Source organism: Pholcus phalangioides, unplaced genomic scaffold (genome assembly GCF_987345545.1).
Source record: "Pholcus phalangioides strain wild (caught in Gottingen) unplaced genomic scaffold, Ppha-v1.0 ptg000011l_1, whole genome shotgun sequence".
Lineage (NCBI taxonomy): Eukaryota > Metazoa > Arthropoda > Arachnida > Araneae > Pholcidae > Pholcus > Pholcus phalangioides.
The window spans coordinates 29,773,035-29,799,875 of NW_028301604.1; the positions used below are offsets into that span (position 1 = coordinate 29,773,035).

At 39.3% G+C, this 26,841-nt stretch overlaps 1 protein-coding gene across 1 annotated transcript in view; it reads right to left on the reverse strand.

Moving 5' to 3' along the window:
• Positions 1-26,841, reverse strand: part of LOC149080321 (uncharacterized) — a 311,347-nt gene that overhangs the window by 27,327 nt on the left and 257,179 nt on the right. The window contains exon 2 of the mRNA XM_089238630.1: positions 1,557-1,609. Within this exon, the coding sequence (XP_089094756.1) occupies positions 1,557-1,575 (19 nt within the window). The 5' untranslated portion in view covers positions 1,576-1,609. The remainder of the gene's footprint in view (positions 1-1,556; positions 1,610-26,841) is intronic.

A 26,841-nucleotide genomic window follows, 5' to 3' on the forward strand; every position in this document is an offset into this window, starting at 1 on the left:
GCAGCATCCATTCAGTGCTTATGCACTAATCGCACTCGAAGAGTTCGTATTAAATATGCACTTGTCCAACTAATGCAGATGTGCCAAGTAGAGTAGTTCATGGATCAGCTCTTGGTCTGTTACTATTTATCATCTTCTCGTCAGATGTACCCTCAAACACTGGGCTATCCTCTTTTCATTTATACGCTGACGATATTTCATTTTATATTGTAAAGAATGCCAGTGGCTCCGGTAGTATTTAAATTTCGTTGGATCTCTACAATCATATAGTACTCCGTATAATCCGTTCCTATCAATTAGCAAAATGTGTTACACATCTTTGAGGTAGAAACGCAATGACATATTTACGAAATGAATGGCATAAGCAAGCACTGTGGGCGGCATGAGCACTTCTTGGAGTCGGGTTCAACTACCAGCTATACTCCTCTCACTATGATGAAGTCGTCACCAAATCTATGAGAGTAGTGTTAGTGTTAATTACTGCAACATTGATATAGCTTCCTGGACGTGGGCAAAATCTTGATGGCAAATGAAATTGTCATCTCCATACTAGTCCTCAATTTCTGGAATCAAAAGTTAGAGAGTCTAATGTGCACCTGCATACAGACAATTCTTCTGATGCGTTGATTAATGTTTTCTCTGGTTCAAGTAACTGAAGACTGTTTGAAAATGGTAAACGAAATTTCCATCAGGTATTCGATCATGTCCATCATATTTCATGGATGTTTCGTGATATTTGATGCTACCTATCGAAAGATTGTAGTGCCATACTGAAAGCAAAGGAGCTATTCAAATGGAAGCCAGCCATTATCGCTTGAGAAGAGCGGCTATAAAAACCATGGTTAAGGTTCAATTCAGATATGTTCTGAATACTTATCGATCCAATGGCTTTATGAATAGTAACCATGATCAACTGAAAAGAGGATGGCTATAACATAATGAATTCTTATGATCCAGCACGTTTTCCGATTCTGTCCTAACAATGCACACGCAATTTTACGTTTGCAGAAATGTTATATTTTTGTTTCTGCAATGTTAATACTGAACTATTCGAAGTTTACAGAAATTACCAAGGAAGACTTACAACACTATTTCTATTTCCATAAAGTAATTGTAATAAATTGTAATATTTGTGTAATTAAGTGAGACGTTCTAATTTTTTGAAACAAAGAGGAAAAAGTGACTTCACATTTTATGAGGTATTCCATTCACTTTATAGAATTTTTTACCACCTATAATGTTTAAGAAAACCTCTTAGAAAATGAAAATTTTTTGAAACAAAAGTGTGTGTAGATGTTTATCAACGAACCCTGTACGTCTCCTAAATAGAAACGGTTTTTAAAGATGTTTTACATGTAATCATAAACTTACATTATGTGAATGAACGTATTTCATGCATATACGGACGCTAGTTTAATCTTTTTACTCATACTGAACATATTTATCAATAATGTTTATTTGGCGTTTCTAGTAAAATGACAAAAAATGCCATTGTAAAGTATTACAGTTGCCATTTTTCTTTCTTTCTCAATCATCCACGTAATTTCACAACGCACCTTTTCTTCTTGTCTGCATCAATTCACTTCCTCCACGACTCTTAGGACAAAACCTGAAATGAAAATGAATTCTAGTTATATTCACAGAAATATTTTATCACTATTACAAGTGAAACAATGGCCATGTTCATGAAAATGTGGTATACAATATGGTTGTAGTTAAATTTGACCTAATTCAAACGTCTATATTCGCAACCAAAATCCATATATAGATTGCAAGAAATATCAAAAGAATTTCCTGAAAGAGAAACCAAATCAATAAAATTATTTCCAAGAAATTTAAACCGTTAGAGTAGTTGACAGTCCCGACATTTTATGTAAAAGGATTTTGCCGCCAACTCTCATGCTACAACCAATGTATACAACCATTACACGCCTCACTCCGAAGGATATACTATACTTCAGCATCCAAAATTCGTCTACCAAAAATCAAGTAGTCACCCCTCGATTTACGAACATGCAAAACGGAAAAAATCCCGGCTAACACAATCTGCCTTCAACGGCAAGGTTTGAAATTCTCTACGAAAACATAACTTTTATAGGATATATACGATTTTCACTTTAAAGTCTAAATCCTGAAGGAAGCCTGTTTCAGCACATCATTCGATGTGCTGGGAGAAAAAAGTTGACAAACTGACATCGGATTTGGTAGGCCTTCAAGTGAAGAGGTGATCATATCTGGAGCTGAACAATGGGAATTGCCTTCGTCTAGCACACCAGTTAAAAAAGATATGCCTAGAAGGTTGGATGATAAAGCTGGCGAGGTTTCAGCCAATTCTAATGTTGACACGCCAGCGAAAAAGATCCGATTTAATGAAGCTAGTTGTGCCACTCCTGGGTGCTGTTGGATGACGACTGATAACAGGGTCTCTTCATTTCATGTTTCACCTGAAATTCTAATGCTTATTCCAAGAGTTAAAGAAAGCGCGAAAAGGACGCATCGGAAGAGGGGGAAGATCGCTGTCTTAACAGATTCCCCCATGCAGAAAAGGGTTTTAGAAGCCGCTATTAAGGAAAAAGAGGAAAAAAAAACTTTGCCAAACAAGAAAGAGCAAGGATAAAACTATTTAAGAAAGAGAAAAAAAATTGAGAATTGAAAAAACAAAGGAAATTGCCTAAAGATAGGAAAAAATAATGGAAAAAACCGAAAACTAACGAGAGTGATTCTGAGGATTGTTCTGACTGTGAATGTTTATATTACGGTGAATTTTACTCAAAGTCAGTTGAAGGTTGAGTCACTTGTTCCATGTGCAAAAAACGGGCACACAATTCCTGTGCGGGAATAGACAGTGAAGATGATGAGGCTGTCGTGGTGTGTGCATTTTGCGAATAGGCTTAAGAAACGGACACAATCAATGAAAACTGTAGTTAAAACTTTATAGTCAGTTAAAACTAATTTTCCTGCATTACCACTAGTTTTATATATTTTTATAATTACTTGTCCTTACCACCCCGTTCTGCCCCGGGTATGGGGCAGAACGGGGCAAATAACACAACTTTCTACAGTATTTTTGAAAAAAAAAATATTGTTCTTTTGTTTTCTTACAATATCATTGCATTTTTGCGATTATTAAATTATAATGTATCCATAGAAAAATTTGCAGCTCTCTTGATTAACCCTTTTGTATTTTTAAACCATATTTTCAACTTGGTACCCCGTTCTATCCCGGGTTTCCCTATATACATATTACACTTCTGTGTACTGCACGGAAAGTAGCAATACAATTATTTTAACATTATCAGTGATAAAATAACGTATTACAAAATATCGATGTTATTAAACGAATTAAGAAAAAAAAATCTGGGGACGAGTTTAAAAATATATTGACGTCGATTTTGAAAGTAATATAAAAAAAATATTGTAGCGAATTTCAAAATGTCTTGAAAACATATCGCGATAGAGAGAGAGATTTACCAGTTAAATAATATTCTTGTATTGAGATGAGTTTAACTTAAGAATAAAGGCATTTCCATGCAAGAATTGGAAAAAAATATTGCTGTAGAGAGATCTTAGTACCGAGTATAATAATTTATAACGATTTAACTATGAATAACTTTTCCAATCAGTATGTGTAATTAAACAACATTTTAAACGATAATGCTGTCTCTGAATCATGTTATTAAATTAAGTAACGTAATTCAGAGAATTATTATTCATTATAATGAACAACTCGATAAAGTAATAATGAATGAATAATTTCCAATTCTACTAATTTGTTCCGTTGCTCTCGCCTTCATCGAAAAATGTAGGTGCGAGCAGCCATGTTTATTTCCGTAACGCGAGCTTAACGAGTGCTTTCCAGACGCGTTATATACTGCTTCGCATAGCGATGACGATAACGAAAATCGCTAGTAAGGATGTGAGAAAAATCAACCTTTAACAATGGTGACGTAAATCTATCCCACAATGCACCGCAAACCCCAAACACGTTTGAAATGCGGGATTAACGACATCAGCGTAATAGACCCCCAGCTCTTGTCATCATGTATGGAGAGAGGGGGTGGCATTGCGCTCCCCCAGCGTTAATGACGGAACCGACTGATCATGCTCATATTATGATCAACCATTTCCAATCCACTGCTGGATGTAGGTTTACTCTAAATTTTTCCATTTTGCTCTGTCCGATGCTTTGCCATCCCGTTGTCTCCAGCCACTTTTTGATCTCATCGCTCCATCTTGTTTGGGGATGCCTTCTCGGACGTTTAACACCACGGGGGTACCAATTTAAAATATTTGCGGTCCATTTGTTGTCCTATCTTTCAATATGTCCAGCCCATTTCCATTTTTGAATGTTTAATTCTTTCCATGATATCATATACTTTTGTTTGGTCCCTTATCCATGTGATTCGTTTTCTATCTCTTCTTGTGATGCCTGGCGTACATCTTTCTATGCTCCTTTGTGCAGTCTGTAGTCTTTGTATCGTTTTGCTTGTGAGTGTCCATGTTTCAGCTCCATAAGTCAGAGGTGATAGCACACACTAGTTGAATGATTTTCTTTTCAGGCAAAAAACGTCATGTTTCGCTTCAGAATCAGTTTTTGCCAAAAGTGCTCCACCCGATCTTGATTCTTCTGTTTATTTCATTGAGGATCCTGTTGTACATGGTAATTTTTCATCTCTGAATCGTTGAGGGGATCCACAAATTTCGCCCCAGTATATTTGACCCCTGGTACGTTTCGCCCCTGAAAATTTTGCACGTGACATTTCACCTTCCCTGAACGTGAGAGTGACCATATAAGTGGATGAGTGACCGGATGGGCGAACAAGTGAGTGTGAAATTGACTGTAGGAGTGAGTTAGTGACCATACAAATGACCAAGTGACAGAATGACGACCACATGAGTGACCGTATCTGAGTGTGCAATTGGCTGTATGAGTGTCCAAGCTAGTGATTGACCGTATGAGTGTCCAAGCTAGTGATTGACCGTATGAGTGTCCAAGCTAGTGATTGACCGTATGAGTGTCCAAGCTAGTGATTGACCATATGAGTGACCGAGCGATTGACTGTGGGAGTGACTGAGTGATTGGCCACATGAATGAGTGATTGACCACATGAGTGAGTGAATGAGTGATTGACCGCATGAGTGAGTGAATGAGTGATTGACCGCATGAGTGAGTGAATGAGTGATTGACCGCATGAGTGAGTGAATGAGTGATTGACCATATGAGTGACCAAGGGAATGACGGTATGCGTGTCCAAGAGAGTGATTGCGTGAATGACCGTATGATTGACCAAGTGAGTGACCGAGTGATTGCTTGTATGAGTTCCGAAGTGAGTGACTGAGTTATTGACCATATGAGTGACCAAGTGATTGATCATATAAGTGACCATGTGAATTATTGAGTGACTGACTGACCCAGCGAGTGATCATATGAATGACCAAATGAGTGATCGAGTGATTGCCATTTGAGTAACCATAGGATTAACTGCAAGTTAAGTGACCGTTTGAGTATGTAAGTGTGAGCGAATGTATGGTTGAGTGACTGACTGTGAATGGCAAAGGGGGTGACGGTATGATTGCCCAAGTGAGCGACGGTATGAGTGACCGAATGATTGACCGAGTGAGTTGGTGAATTGTCTGCAAAGATGATCCCCCTTCTCATCCCCCCTCTTATAGGTGATTACGCAGTACTTTAACAGGCCCTAAGAATTTGGAGTTTGCAGGAAAGCATAAAATAATTTTTTTTCAAATTTACGTTGCTGTGAAATTTTTCAAAATAAGCTGAAGTATAATGGTCCTGAAGAAAAACTTTAAAATTCCCCAAGGTACCTACCCCCAATCACGCTTCTCCGTATTTTGAATTCAAATATCTCAACGAATATTTCACTAAGAAACGTGAATTTTTTTTTTTGTTTGCCTCAGGAAAGACAGGGCAACAACTTTCTTATTAGAAGTTGGGGAATCAAAAAATTTCAATAACTATAACTGTACAACCCCTTGCAACATGAATGACGCATAAAAAGAAATTGTATAATGGTAATCCTTCTGAGATGAGATTTTTAATTGGCCAGCAGAATATCATTATATCGTGATTTCACTGCATTAAAGACATTGTTTGATTATATGCTTTGTGCAAATTTTTGCCACGAGGGGCGAAATTTCGGGTGTGAAATGAAATATCCGGACTGAATGTTCAACTCACGTAGTCGCTCACTTGACCACTCATAGGGTAATTCACTTTGTCACTCCTGCGGTCACTCATACGGTCGGGGCAGGTGAAATGTCAGTGTGTAAATGTCCAACTTACTTGATCATTCATGCGATCACTCATACCAACATTCATATGTTCACTCATACGGTCATTCATGTTGGAAGGGGGGTTCGTGAATATAGGATGAAAACAACTCATGATGAAAACATAACTGGTTATATTATTAACAATGAGATTAGAGGTTACATGACTAGAGAATGAATGCATCGAACACATCTGAACATCGAACTTGAATACACAAGGTGATTTGCATATTCAGTCACTTGATGTTGCCAGATCACAACACCTCTCTACCCTAGTTGGTGAATTCATCAATTCCGCACACACACAACAGTTTGTTTGGGTCTTAATCGAATTTCTTCCGGAACCTTTTGTTTCTGACAGTCAGAGGGAATTAAAGACAATGGTTGTTCTGCTAGACAATGTCCGGTATGCGATGCGACAGCGGTTGCTTCGATATCGGCAGATGGACTGGAATTATCAGGTTGCGGCAAAGGAACTTGAGATTCTAGCTTTTCATCTCGGTTTCCTTGAATCATTTGATGCACATGACGCCTAACGACAGTACCGTCGTTTGTCACAGTTCTGTATGAGACAGGACCTGTTGACTGTAGCCCGGTCACGGGAATCCGAGATGGACCTTTGGTATAGTTTCAGACAGGGACGCCGGAAGTCAGAAATGATTGGTGCTCAAAGTATGCGAGTCATTTCTCTGTACAGACCATAACATTTACATATATTTTCGCCTGACCATACGTCCCTTTTTGAAGTAGGGTGTCCCGTTTTTTTTCGAATCTATTGGATTTTAGCGATAACCCGTTCTTCAACCTACTTTTGTAGTAGTGGTAATATTTTCACTACAGTAAAATGTAACAAACCTATGCAGGAGAGGGTATAGGGGTCCCGTGTCTGCCCCAAGACCAGTGCCGTCTTAATGCATGGGCCCACCTGAGCACGGCCTGGGGGCCTCACAAAAATGAGAGCCAGTTAAAATTTTCAAAAATTTGCTAAGTGGGAATCTCAGAAAAATCGCTTCGCCCGGCGGCCCATGATGCTCTAAAGACGACCCTGCCCAATACAAACAAAAATTGAAATTAATTTTTTCAATAAATTAAAATATCGATAGAAAAGATAGAAAATACCTTTACGTGATATATTTTTCCAATTTCTGTAAATTTAAAATGTTTTTTGAAGGTAATGAATTAAAAATGCCTCTGGAACAGATGCCTTGGGCCCCCCTCATAATATTTACATAGAACTGTGAAATTCTATTATAAACCGAAATAAAGTGGTGGAAAATGGGTTTAATCATCAATCAATGATGGTTTTGATCATCAATTCTTTAAAACCATGCTAATGCGTATTCTGAAATCGAATAGTTCTATCGTATGCATTTTACAGTTTTTAATCAATGATTGGATTGGATTATTGATAATTTAGTTGAATTCGCGCTTCAAGTTCCCCGATATCTTTTAAATTGACAGCCAATACCACACAGTAACGTTGTTGTGGGTCATTTGAGTAAAGTGGTTTCAGAATATCGGGGAAGCTTACATATTGAAAGCAGAAAGTGATGCAAATACAGAGGTTATCGAACTGTTTGCCACGGCACCCTGAAAAGGTTTTCCGAAGAGACTGTTAAACTGCTCTGGGGAGCCGCGGAAAGCGATGATTAGAAAAAGAGGTGCCGCGGGTGGAAAACGTTTGAGAACCCCTGACATAATATAAGTGTATAAGAGGTCCCACACATCCTCCAACGCTGCCTGCGCTGGGATCTTTGACGGGCCTCCAGGCCAAGTGATTTTTCTGAGGCCCTCCCTATTAGGCAAATTATCGAAAGTTTCAACCAGATCTAATTTTTGTGAGGTTTCTTCTTCTCTTGGACCCTCGAGCTGTGCCCATTCTTTTTGACGGCACTCCCACCCTTAGGGGCCGTTCAAGTATTACGTCAGAAAATTTTTAGCCATTTTTGACCCCCCCCCCACCCCCGTCAGCAATATTTCGTCAACACTGCCCCCTACCTAACGCATATTGTTGGGATCAGAAACGTACGCAGGAGGGGAGCCAAGGGAGCTCGTGCGCCCCTCCCCTCAGACGAAAAAAATATTTTTCAATGTAAAAAACATTTAAAAAAAAATTAAAATTTCAAAAGAAAATACCTTTATATGTAATTATAGTCGATTTCTGTTAATTTCAATGCTATTTGAAGGGTAAGAACTCAAAATTTCTTTTTAAGAAATTCATTGCGACACTCACTTTAAGCCATATATGGTAAACCCTGGACCCCCCGGACGACATGTGGGCCTGAAGGTTATCTGATGTGGCTTGCCCCCTCAAACCCAATTTCGTGAAAATGAACTAAGCGGCACATTTACAGATAGCTTAAATAATCCGTGACACAATTCCAGAGCATTTAAGTGGCCCATGGCACATTTTCAGATCATTGAAGTAAGCCTGTGGCACGTTTTCAGATCACTGAAGTAAGCCTGTGGCACATTTTCAGATCATTGAAGTAAGCTCGTCGCACATTCAAAGATCACTTAAGTAATCCGCGACACAGTTCCAGAACACTTGAACGATCCGTGGCACATTTAGAGATCCCTTGAGTGACATGTGGTACAATTTTAGAGCAGTAAAGCGGAAGCCGTCTTATTTGCGACCGGGACATTTGCGACTGAAACAAAAACCGTAGTGTTTGCGACCGAAGCCACGGGGGGCATCAAAGGGAGGGTAAGTTGAAAGAAGATGTAGCAAAAGGGGGGATTTACAGCACTCAACTTGTCAGAAGTATCTCAGGGAAAGGATTGCACACTCAATTTAACGGACTAGCAGCGTTGGTTTCTCGTTAAATTCGATTTTGCTTCTGAGACTAAATAGCTGCAATGTTTTAATGTAAAAAAAATCCATATCATCGATAGTAACGGAATAGAATATTTACACTATTTTTGATGTATAGATCTTCTGTATCGTGAATTTTTTGTTCATTATTTCCTAAATTACTATTTTTTGCGTTATCACGATCAGATAGTCAAATATTGGAAAGTTTATTTATTCTGCATTATCCGGATACAATCCATTCAATCCGAAGTAGGGTCCGTTAAATCGGGGTGTGTTGTGTCTTATTAGGGGAAATGAATTCCACAGTGTAATATTTCAGATAAACTTGAGGTAGATTACAACACACTTATCGCTAAATTAAAAAGTAAAAGTAAGTTACACGTTAAGTATAGGCAAAAAGAAAAAGTTACACTGGTTTGACAAATTCTTAAAACGAAGTGTAATACAGTCAAACCTCGTTAGTGCGTCACCCGGTTAACACGTCACTCCACTTACTGGATCACTTTTTGGAAGTCCCAATTATCCTCAGGCAGGAATTGGCACAGCTATGGCTTACTCCGTTTGAGTCACTCCGCTTATCAAGTCATATTTTTGCTCTCCCAAGAGTGACTCATTAACGAGGTTTGACTGTACTTGCTACAGTCTATTTCGTATAAAAATTTCAAGAAACTTGAATAAATGTTTGAAATGCAGTGTGGAAATAAAATTCAAAAGTCTTACAGGTGAATTAAAAAAACAAGGTGACTGGAAAAAAGGAAAGAAAAATAATGTCCATAACAAAAATATGGAATATCATTGAGCAAACAAACGAAGAGAAAAAATTAGTAACAGATTAATTAAAATTTCAGAGCTACCCATCATGTGTTTCTATTACGATAATAGACCGGTAACTGGTTCACGAAACACTAACCGACAACAATTTATCGACGGTCAATAGTTTAAGCAGACAATCGTATGGAAAACGAAAAAAATATATGACACTATTACAAAATTCTTTCCTTGAGATGTTAAATTAACTTTTCTATTGGGGAAAGTAAGGCTCTTAAAAATACTACGTTAGACTTGCTATACATGTCCATGATACAAGCCACATATTCGAAAAGCACTTGAAAGTTACCTACTCAACAATATATTTGTGGTAAGATATCAAAAGGAATGATGGAAATCATAACTAACCAGAATATGGCAGCAATATTTGATCATTTAGGTATTATCCATTATTTAACTTTCATTCTTGCCATCTTTACCCCTTTTTTGTCACTGGCCGAAATCCAACCCTGAAACCCATCTAGAGTATATACACTAGGGTAGAACATCACTCATATTATTTCTAATTAATTAGTTGAATAATTTTACCTTTTCGCTCCAGAGTTTTAAGAGTTTTTTCTGTTTTAATTGGTTTGTAATGATTCTTTTTTCAAGTGAAGACCTAAGGCACTCATATGTCTACCTAACTCCAATGGTCCTAGTAAGGATATCGACCCCAATTAATTAATTAGGTTTTTTAAAAAAAGAAACTTTTTTTTTAAGGTTCATTTTGACATACAATAAACAAAAAGCAAATTTTTTAATAGCCAGTTTTGGCTCACAGCTGAAGAGGTTAACTTGACTGGCGCAGTTGCTGAATATGCTTCAACGGAAATTCAGTGCCTTACTCTTAAAAAGAAAAAAGGAGTAAAAAGAAAGAGTGAAAAAATTTCTAAATAAATCAAGTCGCACATCAACTTAGATTTTTTTCTTCAGTTTACATGAATATAAAAAAAAAATAATAGTTATGTGTATAAAAGTGCTTTAGAGAAGAATTGGATTTTTCCTTGTGAGATAAAATGTACCGTGTTTTCCAGCATATACGCCGGTGCGAATTTCACTACTTTGAGAAAAGATTATAGTATTTCATAATCCACATTTGCGAGTTTTATGCATCAATAGTGAAATATTAATTTTATGAAGTTGTTATGGGCCACATTCTTGTTAAAAAAAGTCGATTTTCCAACTTGAATTTATGCGCCATCTATATATGTTTGGAAATTTACTTTTGCTAGTCAATTTTTGAAAATACCCAATTAAATCAGAAAAAAAGCTGTAGATTACACGAGAAGTGTAAAATCTGCAGTAAAAAAACCAATATAGGTTGTTTTTTTTTTTAATTTATTTTTTAGCATGTGTATCTCGAGCGCATCCCCCTCTTTCCAAGCAAACTTCCCTTTGCACTTTTTTTAAAATGAATTTTTAAACTGATTTGAAATACAAAATTTTGAACTTGGGTGCTGTTACGCGTTCTGTGATTCAACTTTCTTCATTTCCTGTTCTTGCTGAAAAGGGAAATTCGCAGATGGTCAAAGGTCAACACGAAAATGCCTGAGAACGGAAAAAGATGAGAGGACCCTAGATCCCCATCATCGTCCATTAGTTGCCCCCTGTGGTGTCGGTCGCAAACGCTACGTTTTTCGATTCGGTCGCAAATGTCCCGGTCGCAAATAAGACGACACCGTTAAGGAAGGCCCCACTGTGGTCCTACATGACTCACGCGGAACATTCCCAGATTACTTAAGTGATCCGTGGTCATGACCCCCCACAAGGGGTGGTCTGACAACGCTCCAGCCCTGGGGCCGGGGTTGATTTTCATCATTTTTTTGTTTTTTCGCGCTATATATTTATCATAAAGGGGCCCGTGAAAGTCAGGTTGGGGGCACGTAAAAGATCCCAGGCTAGGGGCCCTGCTTCAGGATGCGGGGGTCATGTCCATGGCATAATTACGGATCACTTGAGTGATGCTTTGCACAGTTCCAGAGCACCTAAGCAGCCCGGACATATTTCCTGAGCACTTGAGGGATTCGTGAAACATTTAGAGATCGCTGAAGAGGCTCTGTAAGGAATTTATCTTTAGGGAGAATGTTAGTTCAGGCGCCCACAATATATCCAAAGATTTTTTTCGTTTTTGACGGACCGAGTAAGATGCCATTAACAATATTTCATATTTTCATAAAGGGTGGTTGATGACTTAAGCATCATCTATAGCCCCCCCCCCCCCCCGTCATCAAAAGTCGGCAAATCGGGAACCCCCTCTCCCATCGATGCTGACGTTATACTTGTATCACCCCTTACCTAAGGGGCCCGGTGCGTCTCAATAGTTTCGGACACGAAAAATATTTGCCCGATTTTATATATTTGGGGGTAGGAATTGCAAGGGCGTAGTGAGGGGAAGACTTAAGGGTCTGGTCCCCTCCCGAAATGACCGAGAAAAAGGGAAAAAGATGACCAAATCTATTGTTCTATCACTTTCGTTCCCCCCCCCCCCCCCCGAACGAAATTTCTGGCTACGCCCCTGAGGAATCGGTATCCATTATTTCATAATATACAAAAATGCTGTGAAATATCCATACAGATATGAATTCAGAATTTACGGGGGGGGGGGAAATTTTTCAGAATTGTTGAAAGAAATAATTCCAGAATTGATGAAACTTCAGAATTAATGCAAGAAGTAATTTCAGAATTCATGAAAGCCTCAAATAGTTTACCGTGAGAGCGGGGGACCACAAAGCAAGGTGCCCAGTGCGACCGCTCCTGTCGCACATTCCTGAGAGTAGCTCTCACTTTCACAGCGGAAATCACTTTTCCTCATTTCTCTGAATATCATGTCAGTGAATATCTGTTGTTTAAATTTTGTTGGCTGGGATTTTTGTCAGCCCGAAACAGAGGCGGATTTAAGGGCGGGCGCACCCCCCAGGGCCGTCATTTCAACTTTTTCCAGGGGGTGGGCAAAGAGCATGTACTTAAGGTACGTATATATATATATATATATATATATATATATATATATATATATAATCATTTGTAGTGTATTTTCAAAAACCAGCCCCCCCCTAAACGGGCCTGGGGCGCACACCCTGGCCACGTAAAACCCAAACGTTACACTTTTTTCTAATTTAAGGGGTCCAGTATTTACTTTTGCGTCCGGGGCCTCAACTGACTTTAATCCGCATCTGCCCCCTCCCAAGCAAAACTTTTCACGGGTTCTTCTGTAGTGAATTTACAGCTTGAAAAACACCCCAAAAAATTATGGTAATTGTCCCAGGCCCCAGGGCTGTTTTCATGTCGGCCTTACCCTTGTGGGGTCGAATGCCGAACTTGACCATACGGAAATCGGGCGCCGACATCCACACAACAATTTTACGGTATTTAAGAGGTGAACTTTAAAGTTATTGGCAAAATCAGCGGATGGTTTTTCTACAGTTAACTACACAAAAGAAAGCAGAAAAAAAAATGTCATTTAGATAAAAGCAAACTTACGTGGGGTAGAATCTAGTTAGTTCATCAATATGTCACTATGAAATCCTTTGAACTTTGAAAAAAGAAACAAATCTTAAGCATTTTTTTGCTCACATAGGAGCGTTTCATTATTCCAATAGAGCAAATTTGTGATTACTACTATCTGATATAAATAGTTCAATCTTACACGAACGGCGGGGAATGGTTCGATTCTCTACATGCAGCTGGTCATCCGACAGACACTGAGCGGAAAAAAATGTACACACCATAGAAAGTCCAGCCAGGGCCGCAACTAGAGGGGGGCAGACGGGTTTCGTACCCCGCGTGCTAGACCCGGAGGGGGCATAAATTTCATTCTGAAACCTCGCCTTCAACATTACATGGAGGCGTCAAAATGTGCGCTTGCCCCGGGTGACCAAGAATGTAGTTGTGGCCCTGAATCCAGCATAGGAATCCGTATTGCTGTACAGCAGAAACGAGTTTTTCCCCCCTCGTGTGTGTGTGGTATAGGTATACTGTATATCTATTCAAGAAAACCCGCCGGGGAATTTTAGCCGCACACTAATTGCATTGTTATAGTGACGGACTCGCGATGCGAGGATCCGGGCTCGAACCCCACAGTGGTGGTCGGCTGAAGTTGGTTTTCTGTGGTTCCCAACTTCAAGGCGCAAATGCGAGCCGATCTCCCCGTTAAAAAGTCTCGCCACAGAGAGCAACAGTCCTACAACGATAAATTATTCAATCATAACACTTCACTCATAGTTAGAAAAGCTGGTGGCAGATGGCAGCACTACACATAACAAGCATTACAATAGAAACAAAAAAAAACTTCACGTCAGGTTTCACTACACGTACACGCACATTCCTGCATGTACCGATTCGTTGGGGGAACCGCGGGGTGGGGGGGGGGTGTGGGCGGGGTGTATGTGTGGTGTAGCAGTAGTAGGTAGGGCTCGGGGATCCATGATGTTCTTAAGTCAGCCACCTCGTTGGGCAATTTGCCTGTTGTGGCGTTGTGTTTGTATTGTATTTGTATTGTATTGTATTGCATGCTATCAGCGGCTCTCTTTTCGCAGAATAAAAAAAAAGACCGACAGCTTCAATATTGTTAATTGAACGCATGTGTTCAATGACTCGCAAAACGATTTTTTCCTCTCCCTATAGAAATATTTGGTTCCGAGGAAAAAAAGAAGCCCCCTTGAAGTTATGCAGCTTGGTCACTGTAGCACAGATGTTTTTTCAGTCTCCAAGAAAGGTGGGATACCGAGTTTTCTCATGGCATTATTGTCATCTAGTTGTCAACAGACCCCTGAAGCAAAAGGATATTTTCGGGGAAAAGGAACGGAGAGAATGGAAGAGCATATAGAAACGTCCTCTCCACTTGTCATTACAAGATTCATCGAAAGACTGGTTACTTGTGGAGATGAAGATTACAAGGAAGAAAATTCGTCACTGCCCCCACGGGGACTCGAACCCCGGTCTCTCGCTTGCCGGACGAGAGCACTCGTCCGGCAAGCGAGAGACCGGGGTTTCAAGAGAAAAGGGGCCTCACAAAAATGAGATCTGGCTGAGATTTTTGAGAATTTGCTTGGTAGGGCCTCAGAAAAATCATTTGGCCCGGGGGCCCATGATGCTCTTAAGACGGCCCTGCCACTGACGAATCATGAATTAGGCAAGGGAGCAGTGGATGACAAAAGTTTGTGAACCATTGGAATAGGGCAGTGGTTCTCAACCGGTGCTCCGTGGAGCCCTTGGGGCTCCTTGTGCACTCCCCAGGGGCTCCGCGACCACTCGAGGAAAATGAAAAAAAAACAGTAAAATTTAAAAAAATTATAAATATCTTTAAATAGTAAAAATAAATCAGTAATTTTGATGGATAATTAAAAATGGGCCTACGAGGCTCCGCCATAGAATTTTTTTACTAAAGACGGTTCGCTAGTCAAAAAAGGTTGAGATCCGCTGGTATTGGGAAAGTGTTCCACTGAGAGAGGGATTAACTTTACAAAATGCCAATGCTAAAATAAGAAGGCGAAGTATCTTGTCAATGCCACTCAAAGGGTTGAGATCCGTCTGAAATCAGCGATGAAACGTACTGTCTCAAGTCTATTGCTGTGACTACCGTTGTGGAATTGAGATTCTATGATGCTCATTTTATTCTCCAGCTTAATGGACATATAGGGTGTATGAGAAAGTCCCTTGGACCTGAAATGACTTGCAAACAAAAAGAGCTGCAGCAATGCAACTCCTCACAAGGAAAGGGTCCCATGGATATGTCTTCAAAAATTTTAATTTTAAAAAAAAGAAGCGCTTTCAGTGGAATATTTGAGCTATGTTCAAATGGTGATTGGTATGAATTGATTAGTATTGCTGAGCAATACCATTCAAATGATTGGTATTGTTTTAGCAACACGAGCAGATACGTTCCGGCGTCCCTGGACATATCATTTCTGATATGTCCAGGGATTCTGCCATCTGCGGTGAGATTAGGATGGAGATTGTCAAAAATCGTGTGGAGTCTCCTTCCCATGAGCAGCTGTGCAGGACCTATACATGTAGTTGTTGTAGGGGTGTAGTACTGTTGGAGGAGAATGTTCGCCAATCTCTGCTTCCATGATCCTCGAACAATGCGCTTTAAGACATCTTTGACAGTCTGGACGGTTCTCTCAGCTTGACCATTTCCGAACTGTCGTCTTGGCACAATCAGAACTTGACGGATGGTGTTCCGTTCACAGAACTGCTTGAATTCTTCCGCAATGAACTGGCCTCCGTTGTCGGATACCACAGCGTCTGAAATCCCATGTGTAGCGAAGATCTCCCGAAGGATACCAATGGTTGCTTCAGCAGTTAATGCCATGTGACGAACCTCGACCCATTTGGGCAATTGGTTTGTAAATTATTTCCCGGAGATGTAAAGGAGTTTTGGTGGTGCATGTCTTATTAGCTGACCGTCATATAGTCTTTCACGTGGTTCTCCACATCGACGTCGAGGCCTGGCCACTAGACGTGTGAGCGTGATAGAGACTTCATCCGCTCAATTCCTGGACGTCCTAAGTGCAATTCCTGCAAAACACTAAGTCTTCCAGATGCTGGTATTATTACACGATTTACCCATAATAAACAATTTTTATGAACTGAAAGCTCATTTCTTTTTGTAAAAATACAATAAATTTCAAATCTGATAAGTTTATAGGCCATCCTCTTAATACCCAATTTAATACTTCAGAAAGTAAGGGTTTCTAAGTATAACCTCTTAATTTCATTAGCATGAAGGGGTGGAAACTCTAGTTCTTCAGTGAAAAGAACTTCTAACGGAGGGGGCACCTCACACTTATCGATTTCTTTTCGCAATCGGCTCAATGCAGTTGTATTCGAAATATTTTCACCCGGGTTATGTATCAACGAAAAAATCTTAAGCATTTAAAAGCAAACTCCTCCTCAGCATTCGCGGAGACATAGGCGTAAACTTGTATCCGGCCCATGGGCCCGAGCCCCCTCTCCCCCCCCCCAAAAATTGATGTGAATGGTTTCCCCATTTTGCTGTGATGAAAATTTTTTTTACAAAACATTTTCTTTATTATGAATTACATTATGGAAACAATCTGCTCAGAATTTTAGTTCTTTTAAATACTCTCGATGGTCTTTTGGTTTTCTTGTTCCATGCCAATAATTCTCTCTCATTTCTTCCCTGCTGCGAAGTTTCTTTGAGCGGGGAGGGGTTTTTTCTTGTTTGCTTGGCCAAACTCAAGAGTGTCTCTTCTTTCGTTCACTGTGACAAAAGGAAGGGGCCGCATGACGCCAACAGGAAAGGAAGCCCAAAGATGTGTAGTGGAAGAGGCGCCGACACAAGGAAAACATTGGAGGGGGGGGGGCCTGAAAGGTGCTGATCGTCCCGTATATACTGGAGTCGAATGAGTACGCAGAAGAGAGAAGGCGCACTGCATTGTTTTTTCGGAAATTATTACAGGGGCAGGCCTCAGCCCCCTTATGAAATTTATAGGCACGTAAATTATTGAGGGCGCACCCCCAATAGGTCAGGTGTCTATGTGGTGGTAGTGGTGTTGAAAATCGGAAGATCAATAATATTGAAACCAAGATAAGAAAAATTACACTCTGTACAAAATAAGCGCCGGAACCTAGGGGCTGAGGCCATTTAAGCCCTCGCAATAAATTTTGTAAGGGGATTGAGCCCTACATTCTCAGTGTCCATTCACGACAAAGAACAGAAAGGTCGCTGCCGACACATTTTTCGAGTCTCGTTGCAACAAAATTTGACTGGAGGGGGGGGGGGTGTTGAACACAGAATCAAATACACAAGTGAATTATAATATTGTTTTAAAAAAAGGAAATAAAAAATAAACAAACAATTTTCGAAGGTTCAAGAGCCCCTCAGCCAGAACCTCGGCTCCTCAAGAACTTCTGAAGATTATGGTGATTTTATAGTGTTTTTTTTAATTATATATAATGATCCATCTGTTGACGAGTGTTGATTATGTGAAAAAAATTAATTTTTCGGCCACACCCATCCTCCGGGCAGGGCCGGAACTGAAGGGGGCAATTGTCCAGGGCAGCAAAATTTAGGGGGGAGGCGGCAATTTTTTTAGGTGGGAAGAAAGAACACCGCTATAAAATTATCGAGTTTTAAAGTTGTGGGGGTAGCAAAGTAATGTTTGCCTCTGGTTGCAAAGATCTTAGTTAAGCCCCCCCCCCCTCCACCTTCAAGTTTTCTGCCCGTCTGGTCAGGTGTTTCGAAGATGAGAAACGAAACTAAAACAAATTCAATAAAAAGCTATCACTCAATCATTGTAAAGGCCTACTATACTAAATACGGGGGGGGGGGGCTACAAGTTGGTTACAAGACTCGTTCATTCATAAGAAAAAGAACTTGAACCCTGAGGCGTGAGAACTTTCTTGAAATTTTCAGTCATAGATACCGCCATCCGAGGCTGTAGCGATAGGGGGGGGGGGGAGGGGAATGTCTGAGAAAAGATGGCCAAATCTATTTTTCCACCACTTTGGTCCCCCCTCCAAACAAAATTTCTGCCTGCGGCCATCTATGCCAAAGTCCTAAGGTCAATAGTTGTACCCTTACCCATTTTTCATGAAGGCTCAACTTGTAGGAGATCGTGAGTATTTCTTGGTGAGTACTAGCTCATTAACAGTTTCTCTAATTTTGGGGGCATTTCACAAGTACAAAGGCTTATACAGATATTCTTGAGGCCAAAAGCTTTTACGACAAACATTATTTGGAATAAGAATTGTTATCGAAATCCAAAGCACAGTAGGACCTCGGTTATCCAAGGGTGGATTATCCGGAGTTCAAAAATTACAAAACTACGGAAGGTGACAGAGAGCCGAGCATGAAATTATTGCTCAGACAACTCAAGGAGTTGGGGTAATATTATTCGGTGATGGTGACTAGAAGAATGGGAACATGGTATTATTATTGAAGTTATTATTATGAATATATTATTATGATCAGAGATCAATGTTTCCCAAAGTGGGCAATATCGTCCGTTGGGGGAAGGGGGGGCGCGATAAGAGAAAAAAAATTTCAGGAGGGAGGAATGGAAAAAAGTTTGGGAAACTGGAGTGTTACCCACCTCTCCTTCTCATGTTGAAAGGCACACTGCAGTAAAGTAGGAAATTCTTTTTGTCATCCTGTGACTCTTTCAATCTAGTAATGGCATGCAGAGATTGTTTGGTGTCAATACCGATTTTCTAGTAACCACGATGGCCGGCAGCCTGTGATTTGTCATGCTCTGGCATATAGGGACAGTGTTCGTATCCTCCTTGAAAATCATTGGGAAAAAGTTCATTTTCAAGTCTAAAAAATCGTTGCAGTCCTTGAAAAACATTATAATCATTTTCAAGTGCTTTTAAGTGCTTGAATTTTTTTACGTGAATTTCTTCCATCAATTCTTGTCTTAAACCCCCCCCCCCTCCCCATACGTTCCGCTGAGATGAAAACGAGGAGAACAACAACTATGAAGTTACGGAAGGGTTTCTCAAAGTGTGCGATGTGGCTCCTAAGGACGTAGCTAGGATTTTTGCCGTCCCCACCATTTTAAAATTCGTTAATTTTATAATGGTGTTCTTTGTTTCCACCTGAAATTTACCGTCCCTTAAAATTTTCCACCGGGGCGGTTGCCCCTCTGCCAACCTCTAGTTCCAGCCCTGGTCAGGGGCGTCACGATGAGCCGGAGATATTGATTATATAAAGAACCACTTCAAACAATAAATAGGCATTATTTATTCTATGAAGTGGTTCTTTTATAAGTAAAAACATCTACCGAACTATTCTGGGGAGCCGCAGACAAACCATGAATTGGGTAAGACTGGGACGCTGGTAACAAAATTCTGAAAACCACTGAGTTACGGGACAATGTTCAAAACAGAATATATGACCACGCATACCTGAGGTATTTCTCAACTTTGAAAGGTGTTGCCTAAAACCTGACAGAAAAACACTGCGCTTACGATTTTGCTGCGAAATTATTTCAAACTGTTAAATTTATGAATGTCAGTTGCATAAAGGGCCGCAACTAGATTCTTGGTCGGCCGGGGCAAGCAGGCATTTTGACGCCCCTTTGTAATGTTGAAGGAGAGATTAAAGGGTGAAATTGGCGCAGCCTCTAGTCCAGCGCCAGCGGTACCAGACCCCACTGCTCCCCACTAGTTTCGGCCCTGCTAAAATTTTCTACATTTTTCTTAAAACTCTTCCAGATTGTTCTGCGCGTACGTCGCAGATTTCGGCATATTCTGCTTTGGGGATTGTATAAGAAACATTAAAATTAAGTATCATTGTAAATAATCGTCGACGTGTTTCGGAACTGTATAAAGTTCCTTCTTCAGTAGCAAAAAAAAATTAAAAGATAAATATTTAGGATAAACATCATTTCGACTCTGTCTTGAACAGCGAGTAACTCCCGCTATAAGGAGTATTCATCTTATAATTTTTCCTTGCTACTAAAGAAGTAACTTCATTCAGTTCCGAAACGCGTCTAGCTGTTGTTCGCTTCTCATTTTGGGTAAAGTTAAGTTGTTTCCCTCTAGTATATTGTCTCACCGAAAAGGTGTTTCATTTCTATTTACTGTAGTATTTTGAAAAAATTCATAGTTATTGTAAGTAACATTCCAACATCAGAATTCAATATAATCTATATACAGGGTATCCTGTAAGTGCTAATACGGCCTTTATCCAGTGGCGGATTAATGGCGGAGCCCTTTAGAAGTCGGGGCGCCCGGTGCTTCCGCCGTTAAATCCGCTTCTGCCTTTATCTCATCAACCGTCCGTCGTAGAGGAGAGATTCTAATTCGAAAAATGCTCGAAATATGTTCAAAAATTACCCTGTACCAGTTTTGACAGTTAATTTACAGTGTCTCACAAAATAAAAAAACTTGTCCTCTAACTTCCAATTAGAAAGTTGTTGCCCTGTCTCTCCTGATGCCAAAAAAAATTCCATGTTTTCTAAGCGCAATATTCACAGAGATATTCGAATTCGAAAAATGGAAGAAACCTTGAAAAGAACAGCGTTAAATGCGGAAAAACCATTTTATCCGCATTTAACGTTGTTCTTTCTGAAAAAACCATAGACTAAAGTTAACTTTTAACTCTGTGGAAAAAACTGATTTTTTTCAAAAGAGCTGAGCTCAATGCTTTATTGACTTTTTGCTTGGATATACAAACCGAACAACAAAACACGATTTTTTGTTTAAGCTTTTAAAAATAACGCATTTTTTATTTTAAATCTTTATCAAAACATGTTCAAAAACATCATAAAAGTGTTTGAGATTTAAGAAACAGTAATATTATGTCAGTCTTAGCACTGTGTTTTGAGTAATTGTTTTGTAATAAATTTTTTTTTTTATTTTAACTTTATGAAATATGATTTTAAATTACAATAATTTTTTTTTTCGGTTTCCCTAGGGAAATGTTTACGGAAGAGGATAGAAGGGGGTGTCATTTTCAATTAAGTTTCAGTTATATGATTTTGTATTTATACGACGCTTTTACCCGCTGTTTCGGCGGCGTGATAGAAACCTCGTTTATACGGCGCGTCGTATAAATGCGGTTTTGTTGAATGGGGCATGAGCTCCCCCTCCCCAACATTTTCAATAACTTTACGCCTATGCGCAGAGATACCTCTTTCGTGGGTTTGTTTTTATTGAAAATTCCCAGAAGGGACTGATGGTCAGTGACTATTGTGAATGAATGACCGTATAAGTTGTGAAACATTTTTTACATCGAATATTATGCTTAATACCTTCTTATCAATTTGAGCGTAGTTCCGCTCTGTGGAAGTTAAGGTTCTCGAGGCGTATGCTATTGGTGCTTCAGAACCATCTTACAATTATAACTCAAAATCGCACCAACCCCAAAAGACGAAGCATCACATGCCAAAACGATGGCCAAATTTTCATCAAATGGAACAAGCACACAATCCAAACTCAATAAATTCTTGAGAGTATTAAACTCTTTGTTGTGTTCGCTTGTCCATTGTCATCTTGTTTTTTGGTCAAGGAACCTATGAAAAACTTCTACTTAGTTGCCTTATCTTTGAGGAAGCTATAATCAAAATTTATGAGCCCTAATATTGCTTGGAGCTGTGGCTTATTTCTTGGAACAGCAAAGGCTTGAATTACCTCAATCTTTGACTTTGAAGGGTGATTTTCCTTCGAGTCAATTCTGTATCCCAAGAAATCCACCTCGCTCTCCCCAAAAAGGCATTTACTTTTGTTGGCTTCTAGACCAGATTCCTTCAGGCGGGCAAGAACTTGCTCTAGTCTTGAAGCTAGCTCCTCTCTAGACGTAGCCCTAATTAAAACGTCATGGAAGTATGGAACAACGCCTTCCATTTGAAAATAAATTTGATTAAATTTTGGAATAATCCTGGAGCAACATTGATTCCGTATTGAAGTCTTTTGACTCTGAATGCGCCTTTATGGATTATAATTGTTTGAGTATCTAGCTGAATTTTGATCTGCAGGAAGTTGTGTAGATATGCCTGAGCCAAAACAATTTTTGCATAAACCCCTCCTTCCTTCAAATTTGAAAGTAGCTGATTTACAGCAGGGGCCGGATAAGGGTAAGCATTGATAGCTTTTTATTCAAAGAGACTTTATAGTCATCATATAACCTAACATCACCCGATGCCTTAATCATAGGAACTACAGTTGTCGTCCACTTACGGTCATAATTAGAGTCAATGACTCCTTCTGCCAACCTCGTCGCCACGTGTTGGAATGTAGGATGTAAAGAACAACTCATGATGAAAACATAACAAGGTTATATTATTACCAAGATTATAAAGGTTACATGACTAGAGAACGAATGCATCAAACACATCTATCTGAACATCGAACTTATATACACAAGATGATTTGCATATTCAGTCACTTGATGTTGTCAGATCGCAATAATTCATACCATCGCTTGTACGGTCAGGGTAGGTGAAATGTCAGGAAGTAAATGTCCAACTCAGTTGATCACTCATAGGGTCAGGCAGGCAAAATGTCACGGGTAAATATCCTACTCACTTGACCACTCATACGATCACTTACTCGGTTATACCATCATTCATATGGTCGCTCATATGATTAGGGCAGGTTAAATGTCAAAGAATAAATGTCCAACTCACTTGACACTCATAGGTCACTCATGCGGTCGGGATATGAAAAATGTGACGGATAAATCTCCAACTCACTTGATCCTTTATAAGGTCACTCACACCATCATTCATATGTTCACTTATACGGTCAGGGCAGGCGAAATGTAATGGGGAAAAAATGTCCAACTCACTTGATCCTTTATAAGGTCACTCACACCATCATTCATATGTTCACTTATACGGTCAGGGCAGGCGAAATGTAATGGGGAAAAAATGTCCAACTCACTTGATCACTGATAGGGTCACTCATATGGTCAGGGCAGGTGAAATGTCAGGGGCGAGATTTCCGGGGGCCGAATGTACCGGGGACGAAACGTCTCGGAGTAGAAATATCGGGGAAAGTTCCCGTGAACCGTTGTTGAGCAAGAAGTCTTTTGCAAATTCAAATTTCAAACGTAAATGGTTGAGGAATTCCCATTTATTTCATTTTTTTCTCATCCAATCCACTTTTCTAAATACTACTTCTAAAACAGTGGTAAATAGCTTTGGTCAAATAGTATCACCCTGTCGGACTCCTTTTCAAGTTTAATCTTTGCTTTTTCATTAACCAAACGAATAGTTGCAGTTGGTTTGTCATAGTCTCGATCATAGTGTTTCGATTCACACTAAATCACAGGGCAAATTAAAATGTGTCCTAGTAAATGCCAGGAGCTTGGGTAGTAAGAAAGATTTTTAAAAGCTATGATAGCAGTGGAGGGCTTGGGCTATAGCCATTACAAATCTTGAGCAAACGATGGGGATGAATCATCTTCTTACACATCTCAGGATGCGATACTTTTTAAGATATAGATCTGATAGGAAAGGGTCTTGATATACGTGAAATTATGTTTGAAGCCTAGAGAGTATAACGTGCAGAGAAGTGATATTGAAACTATATGGGTTGAGCTTGAAAACAAAAAGTGTCATAAACGTATTGTAGGGGTTTGTTAAAATCCATCGAATAGGGATCCAAACTACATCGCCAAACTTAATGATAAAATTTCTTATATGTGTAAGCAAAGGAGGGTTGTCTTATTATAGGATTTCAATTACCCGGGTTTTGATTGGGAGACCTTCCAGCTAGAGATCAATATGAAAGATACTAAGTTGGTGCTCGATAAATTTTTGTATCAGCATGTATCAGAAGCCACTAGGGATACTGATATTTTAGATTTAGTTCTCACTAGTTCCGAGGATCAGTCCGCAAGTTATCAAACCCATTTGCTCACGAATAAGGTGTTAAGCGAGATGACTCGCTCCGATGGATATTTTATATTTCACAATAAGATTTTTTTTTTTTTTGTATCCTGTGTATATAATATGGCAAGTGCAAGATAACAGATGAGATGGCATGGGCCGTCTACAATAGCTTTTATAATATACCTCCATCCTAATTCGCGTACATTCATCCGTCTTATCCACTGAGACTTCGTCGAGATAAGAAGCACGTTTTTCTTCTCCATTCTTTTGTACCGATCGAAGAAATGGCACCCTCCTGCGCCGAACTTGATAAGCGGATTTCTGCTATGGAGAATAAGCTGCCTGCTGTCGACCGAATTGAGGCTAAGCTGACTGCGTTGGATACCATCAGTGGAAAACTAGAATGCTTGAATTCACTAAGCGATCTATCAGAAAGTGTCAAATTCATGAGCGAGAAATTTGAAGAGCTAAAGCTAACCATCAGCAAATTACAAGGCGAGAATAGGAAACTATGGGAGGAGAACGAAATGATGTGGCGCCAAAACCAAATGCTGGAAGATAGGCTTGAACACATGGATGCCTATGCACGAAGAAATAACCTCATCATCCGAAATATTCCTGAAGGAAAAGGAGAGGATACTGACGAGATTGTTTTGAAACTTACGGAGAAGATGGAAGTGACAGTGGACAAAAGCAACATTTGTCAACAACGGTCAAGCAGATAGTGGGAAAAGCAAGTCACCGTCTCGGAAGCAGAAAAGACAAAGGCAAAAGACGACCAATTATAGTCCATTTTGTCAACCGTCGGCACAAGGAGCAGATACTAACCAAGGCGAAAAAGAGGTAGTCTACAACCAAGGATCTTGGATTTTCAGGGGAAGCAACAAGGATATATTTCGGTGAACACCTGACACCAAGGATGCAAGAGATCTACACCCTGTCCCTGGCAGCAGAAAAGACTCACGATTGGCGCTTCCTATGGACGAAGAATGGAGCTATCTACACCCGAAAGGACGAGGAGAGCAGAGTGTTCCAGCTATGCTCCAAATACGATATAAAGGAGGTCTACGAAAGACAAGGTTTTTGAAAGATAAGTATTATTTTGAATTTTTTTCTGATCTCATAGAATTTTTTCCAGTTAAATTTAAAACGTAATTAAAAAAATGAATAGTACAACCTCTAACGCGATTAATTAATTGTAAAAATTTTAGCACTGAGGAAATTTATCCATTATACAACAACAAACGCTGCGAATTATCATTGTTTCATGCAAATATATGAAGCCTTAAAAAGAACTTCGACTCGTTATCTCAAATTTTGACGAGATGCCAAACACCTTTTAAAATTATCGCGTTAAGTGAAATCAGGGTCACTGATAAAGTAGAATGTAATTACTTGGATATTAAAGAGTTTGAACTATTAATTTCACCTACAAAAGATAGCTCACATGGTGGCTCTGGAATGTACGTGCATAATATGTTGAATTACAAATGCAAATCAGAAATAGTCATCGATGAATATGAATCAATATGGATTGAAGTAAATTATAATAATTCAATGGACAGCTTAATAGTTGGATCAATTTATCGACCTCCTAGCTCTAATGTGAACAGATTTTTAGTCACTTGATTCTGTCTTAAACTCGCTGTCCACAAAGTCTACCGAAATATTAGTTTGTGGTGATATCAACATAAATTTATTAGCTAATAACAGAGTTTGTTCAGATTACAATAATATTTTATTGTCTTACGGACTAGAACATATTATAACTAATACCACTAGAAAATCATCAGCTTTGGACCATATTTTTATTAGAACAAAGAAACAAATATCTACAGTGGGCATTATAAACTCTGATATAACAGATCATCATCCGATCTTTATTTATCTTGATAATTTTAAAAATAATATTGACAGCCGTAAAGATATCCACACTCGTTATGATCATAGCAAATTAAATTTATTATTATCTGATCCACCTTGGGTCTCCGATATATTGTCATGCAATGATCCTAACACTGCTTATCAAATCTTTTCTAAACATTTTGAGAATATTTATATTGAAAGTAGCAGAAATAAAAAAAGTTAGAATTAAAAAGTACAGCATCCCCAAACAACCCTGGGTCTCTAGCTCACTTCTCAAGTCTATTAAACACAAAGAGAGGCTTTATAGTAGATTAAAATCCAATCCTTTCAACATTCAAATAAGAGAAAAATATAACTACTTTACGAAATGCCAAAAGAAAGTATTTTGAAGATCAATTTTTAAAATCTAATGGAAATATTTCAGAAACATGGAAAGTAATTAATCAAGTTTTAAATAAGAATACCAAACAATCTTTGCCGCTGTGGTGGTCGAGTGGTTATAGTGACGGACTCGCGATGCGAGGATCCGGGTTCGAACTCCACAGTGGTGGTCGGCTGAAGTTGGTTTTCTGTGGTTCCCAACTTCAAGGCGCAAATGCGGATCTCCCAGTTAAAAAGTCTCGCCAAAGAGAGCAACAGTCCTACAACGATAAATCATTCAATCATAACACTTCACCCATAGTTAGAAAAACTAGTGGCAGATGGCAGCACTACACATAACAAGCATTACATAGAAACAACAAAACTTCACGT